The sequence below is a fragment of the Hetaerina americana genome, unplaced genomic scaffold (assembly GCF_022747635.1).
Source record: "Hetaerina americana unplaced genomic scaffold, ioHetAmer1.1.p SCAF_10, whole genome shotgun sequence".
Classification (NCBI taxonomy): Eukaryota; Metazoa; Arthropoda; class Insecta; order Odonata; family Calopterygidae; genus Hetaerina; species Hetaerina americana.
Genome location: NW_027286070.1, coordinates 39,070,394 through 39,076,736, shown reverse-complemented (window position 1 = coordinate 39,076,736; position 6,343 = coordinate 39,070,394). Strand labels below are relative to the sequence as shown.

At 35.2% G+C, this 6,343-nt stretch overlaps 1 protein-coding gene across 5 annotated transcripts in view; it reads left to right on the top strand.

Moving 5' to 3' along the window:
* Positions 1-6,343, top strand: part of LOC139700055 (polyamine-transporting ATPase 13A3-like) — a 62,602-nt gene that overhangs the window by 38,490 nt on the left and 17,769 nt on the right. For all 5 annotated transcript variants that reach the window (XM_071598530.1, XM_071598528.1, XM_071598532.1 and 2 more), the window contains exons 13-14: positions 64-217; positions 3,677-3,804. In XM_071598530.1, the coding sequence (XP_071454631.1) occupies positions 64-217; positions 3,677-3,804 (282 nt within the window). The remainder of the gene's footprint in view (positions 1-63; positions 218-3,676; positions 3,805-6,343) is intronic.

Here is a 6,343-nt window from a genome sequence, read left to right as displayed (position 1 = left end):
AGTAATGACATTTCTCACACATTTTTCATGCACCTTTATTGTACTATTTCTATTTTCTTTTAGATTCGTTATGAAGTTGGAATATTAAAGCACTTCCCATTTAGTTCTGGGGCTCAACGAATGTCAGTCATAACACGGACCCTTGGTGATAGAAACATGCATTTGTTCTGCAAAGGTGCCCCGGAGAGAATTTTGTCAATTTGTCTTCCTGATACAGGTAGGCATAAGCATACTGCAAAACTAAAAAAATGTTTTTAAGTACTTGCACCAAAACTATTTTAATCATTATTTTACATTGTTTTTTCGATATTTTATTAGACATTATTAGTATTGATACTAATAAAGGTTCATCGAAATCTGCCACTAGTTCCAATTTTCTATCTTAGAGATGGTAAAATGGGGAACCCTTTAAATAAAATATGTTATTCACATATATCAGTCCATTTCTTTGGTCTACATTTGATTTTTTTCTCACTGAGGTGAAAAAGTATACATCCACTTGGTGTAATGAAATAATACCCAAATTGATTATAATAACATTCGCAAGAATATCAGCATTATCAATAGTGCAAAGTAATGGCAAAACATTTTTATCAATCGTGGCCTTGAACTAAGATCTTTGGAATGCTATGGATATCCCAAAGTAACTGGCCAGAGACCACCAACAGTTTGAATAAACTCAGTTTGGATGGATATCAAAGATATAGCTTTCCAAGCATCAAGTTATCCTTGAGTGTAGTCCACATACTTCATACCATTATGTAGAAGGTAAGCAATTGGCTCAGAAAAACAGTGGTTTGCCAATCCTTTGTGTATAATTTTGTTCAATTGTTTATGGGGCTGAGATCTTTGAACACCCATTTTTGGTTTAAATAGTAAATTTTTTCTCTCCTCCAAATTTTCCCAAGGTATTATAATTTTACAGTTCATATTTCACTCAGGTATATTTAATCATTTTTTGAGTAGATATTAGTTTTATGCTGCCTTGGGATCAATCACACAGTAACATTGACTACTCTTTCATCACGTAATGCAATGAATGAACAAAAAATTAACAGGCAAGCAAATTCTTTCACCCTGATGGAAATTAGTACAACCAGTGAATGTCTGGATAATCATCTCAACCCTCCAAGGGGAGCCTTGCTTCAGTTGGATGGAGACTATTTTTTAGTGTGATGAACCAAAATCATTAAAAAAAATTCAGAATAGTTATATAAATTATAGATTAAAATTCTGCTTATTTTTTATATAACCTTCAGATAGTATTTCATGTTGATTATTGGATTAGAAATAAAATTATATGCTGGGGAGAAAGTGATGTTTTTTCCCTTAAGTGGTGAACTAAGACGGTGATTATATAATTTAGCCATGAGAACATTAACAATATGCTAATGTTATGCTTTGGGAAAAATGAATAATTGAATGCTTTGCATGTGAGGCAGGACACTACAACATGCCTTGAAATTTCATTACAGACATACAGGGTCCGTACAATAATAATCAGAACTGGCTCCAAAAATCAAAATTGATTGCAGTTATCATTGTAATTACTTAATAATCTTCAAAATGCATTCCTCCTGCATCGATACACTTAGTTCGGAGCGTTTGCCACTCATCAAAAGCCTGCTGGAAGTCGGTTTCCGGAATACTGTTGACAGCCTTTGTCGTCACCCGCTTGAACCGCCTCGATGGAGTCAAACCGATATCCTTTGAGCTCCTTTTGAGCTATCCCTTGAGGTAATAACGTTGTCGAGAAAATCTTCATCTTCCTGGATGCAGTCCAAAATTTCTTGCAAAATTTCCACCCGCGACAGTTTTTGTTCCTCGCTCAAGACTTTTGGCACCAGCTTCGTGCACACTTTCCTCATCGCAAGATCCTCTGTTACAATGAAGTGGACGGTTCCGACTGAAAGGCCGATCTCCTCACTGATAAGTGCGATGGTCAAAACGCCTGTCCAAAACGTTTCCACTTTGGCTACCTGAGCATCGGTTTGAGCAGTTGTCAGGCGTCCGATGCTGTGCTCGTCTTTGACAAGCTCCCGGAGTTCCTTAAACATTTTTTGCCGCTCAAAAACTCTTGTGCGGTTTAAGCATCATCCCCATAAGCCTGTATGATGAGTTCAAGGCTCTCCAACGCAGATTTCCCAAGTTTAACGCAAAACTTCACAGCATAGCATTGCTCGATGGTGTTCTCCATGCTGGCGCGACGACACCACAAACAATCACATGTCACAAAAATCCACCTCCTGTCTCAATGCATGCCTTGAGGTGACTGAACTAAAGTGTGCCTGAGTGGTGGGGGACCCCTCTACCGAGCCGACTGGTCGAACCCCCATCCACCGCTCCATTGAGGCAACAGTGACCCAGTCACGATACTTATTGTACAGACCCTGTTTTTCAATTTACCTGCACTAAAATACAGGTATGTGCAAAATCTTATACCTTTGATTGGATCACTTTTAGCTTCTAATGACATGATATATATTTTTTTATTGCATAAGGTAACTAATCAACCCTCATTAATTCATTTATATTTGTTCGAGATATATTACCAACATATAATTCTTATATATCTTCACTTGTATAAAAAGATGGTGACTGGTGGTTTTATTATGTTGTAGAGGGGTGGTAAAATAAGGTTTTCATTGCACTTGGATCCATATTATATATGTTATTATATTATCCTTATTGACTGATTATAGTGACTCTTTGCTATTAAATTATGAAAAAATTTTAATTCAATAAAATATCAGTAAAGTGAGTGAGGTGTAAGGTAATGAAATTGTAAAATCAGTATTAATAAGATTTAGAAGTTTAAATTGAACTTCTTGCCTGGAAAAAGTGATTTCTAATTACAAATATTCTGTCGGTTAATAAAGGTTTCTTTTGAATGAGAAATATATAATGTCTAATTAAATTTATTATAAAGATATATTAATTAAATAAATTACAGATGCTGTTTAGTTAACACCCAAATCCAGTAAATCTGAAATCTAGTCAAAGTCTTTAATTATGTCCTAAATTTGATAAACATGTTAAATTAAAAGGACAAGCTGCTCTTTCAATGGTCATAAAACGGCTTTCATCTGATGTGAAATTTTCAAGCATTACATTTCTTCCTGTAGGATAGTTGCTGCTCATTATTGGTCATGGAATCCAATTATGCTTTTGTTTTGTTAAGAAAAATCACTTTTATTTCACATTTTAATGTATGGACTAGTTTTTTATGCACATATTTGTATTTTGTGACCATCTGAAACATTAAGCAGGAGGATATTGAAAATTGGGGGATCAAGATGGTACGGTGGCTATCGTACTGGCTTCCCATCCAGAAGGCCCGGGTTCAAATCCCGGCTGTGTTAAATATTTTTCAGTGGTATCTCCATCCTTACTTGAGGTGCTTTATGGAGGCCACTTTCGTAAAGAGCGGGCTAATGCTGGTGCCGGTTTTTTCTCTATCGTTCATCCTTTCTTGTCCATCCCTAATGGCACAAGTGACCTTAGCTGTCGGTCGCCTCCCCTAAATACTTTTACGATATTGAAAATGGGTAAAGGCTGAGGAAAGTTATTTCTACATATTTGTTTTGTACAGATGATTAAAATATTGCTGTTTTTTTGTAATACTAAAATTAACTATTCCTTTTGTCATGAGCTTCTAACTTTTTATTTATTTCAGTTCCATCTAACTTCAGTGATGTTCTAATGGATTATACATCATGGGGATATCGAGTGATTTCATTGGCTTACAAGCCATTTGGAAATAAATTTTCTTGGCACCATGCCCAAAAAGCTAAGAGAGATCAGGTAACCAGTAATCTTATTTGTACATTTTTGAGCTTATTCCGGGTAAATTACAATTTTAGCATCTCATTAACATAAAATATTCACAGCCATGAGTTTGACTGTTTCAGGCTCAACTTTGTAAAATTTCATTTCAAATGTGTAAACCTATCTTTAATATCATTTGCTTTTATAGCTCTTGCGAACAATTTTGATTGGTATCTTTGTCAGTTGCTATCATTTAACTTAATCATTTAATGAAGAACCATAGTGTGTAGACTCTCATCATCCTGCATAAATTCCTATGCTCAGAATTTCTTACAATCTTGTTTTTCTTTTGTTCTGATTCTTGGGAATCCACTTGTAACTTCAGCAGTTTCCTTCTTTTCAGCCCTCCACTCACTAAAATTTAAGCTCTCAATAGTTCTAAGAAATTATTCTATTAGTGCAGCCCTAGAAATCATGTTTAAAATGCTTTGATCTTATTGTTAGCTTAATTTTTGTGTTAGTGTTTAAGAAGTTCACTTTTAATAGTCATATTAACTCAGCCAATCAAAGTTTCTTTTGAAGCAAATAATATAGTGTAGTTCTCTCTTGAAAACTCAACCCAACCTTTCTGTTTGAGGCCATCATTACAGAAATAGGTTCTTGAATGTTATATCTTCAATGAGTACTTATCTTACTATGAAATAGAAGTAGCTTTATATACTGCTATAAATATGAGGGCAATTTGAAAAGTAAGATCTCCTATTTTTTTCTTGAAAAATCAAATTTATTCTCAACTTTGCGTACATCGTTGGAAAGGTTGAGCATTTAGCTATATTCTACATAGTCGCCTTGATGATCAATCACTTTTTGCATCCTTGTGAGTAGCTTTTTAATACCGGCATTGTACCTTTCTCCTGCTGCATCGTGAAGCCAACTGACGATTGCTTCTCCGATATAAATTTATTGCCATTTAGTGGAAGTGTACGGTGAGAAGTGTATGGTCATCAAGAACATGCTGAAGTGGTGTAGGGAATTTTCTGATGGCTGGGAGAAGGTCCACGATTAGGTGCGGTCGGGGCGGCGGAGTTTCAATGAATTCGGCTGGGATATCATCGACCACCCTCCTTACAGGTCGGTTGTTGCCCCCAGCAACTACCACTTGTTTTCCGCTCTCAAAAAACACCTTGGAGAACAGAAATGCAAGTTAGATGAGGAAGTTCAAGAAACAGTCGTCAGTTGGCTTCATGATGTGGTGGGAGAAAGGTACGACGCCAGTATTAAAAAGCTGGGTACAAGGATGCAAAAAGTGATTGATTGTCAAGGCAACTATGTAGAAAATTGCTTAATGCTCAACCTTTCCAACGATGTACGCAAAGTTGAGAATAAATTTGATTTTTCATGAAAAAAAGAGGAGACCCTACTTTTCGAATGGCCCTCGTATGTTGAAGTAATTTAGCGCCTCAGGAAAAATTATTATTATTGGTAATCTACCGCTAAAGGTAAATTTTTGATGAACACAAGCTGCCAAGCAGTAAAGCAATGGTCCAGGTAACCTTTGCCATCCTTCTCCTCACTGACACATTAAAAACCTTCTTTCTCTGAATATCATCCTGCTTCAGTTTATGGTTCTGCAATGTATATAACGACACTCTATTTCATAGTTTTTATGAGACTTTTCATTTCCATTTCATAATGATTACTTCATTCATAATTAATTTTGACATGAAAACTTTTATGAACATTTATGTATCTTCCAACCCCTATCTTGTGAAATAATATTCATATCTGTTTGCGTTGAGTATGAATGTACACTTTCTCATTTTAACTAGCGCATGTGCATATACCTGTCTATACGCATCATGCAATGATGGGTATGTTTATCTAAATCATTAAATATTTTTTTCAAAAATAAGCAGAATGTAATGCTTTATTTTAACAGGGTGTTCAGGTTCAATTTTGTAATGATTGTTTATCATGTGAGGGAAAAATTAGTTCTTGGATGTCAGTGATAGTGTCTCTCTCTCTTATTTTATCCAGTTGTTTGAATTAACAATATAATTTGAAGCAATAATGATTTCCTCAGTGCTTGTTGAGTGGTGTGTCTGCTAAAAATGCTAAGTTTCTTATCCTCCCATAGTTTCACTTTCAATTTTCTCAATGAGCTTGTTGACTCCTCCAATATTTTTGTAAAGGAATGAGAAGAGGAACGTCAAGAAATATCTTATGCTCCACATAATTGAATGATAAATTTCAAGATGGCAACTGTTGATAATATTTGAGATGTTAGTTCCGAGAATATAGCTGAAAACCAGATATCATTAGAATGTGATATATGCTTTAAGTCATTTTCCCATCATGGATGTGTTGACTTATCAAAATGGCAAATACCATAGCTATTAGCTCACATTTATTCTATCAATGTGAAAAGTGTTTGCTTGGCCCATGTGGTGCTATTAAAATAATGGAGTGTAAAAAAGACAAAGTTCCTCAAAAAGTGAAAGATCTCCAGGGAACACTGATGAACTGGCATGATATAATAAATAATCATTCTAAGAAAATTGCTGTGCTATGAATG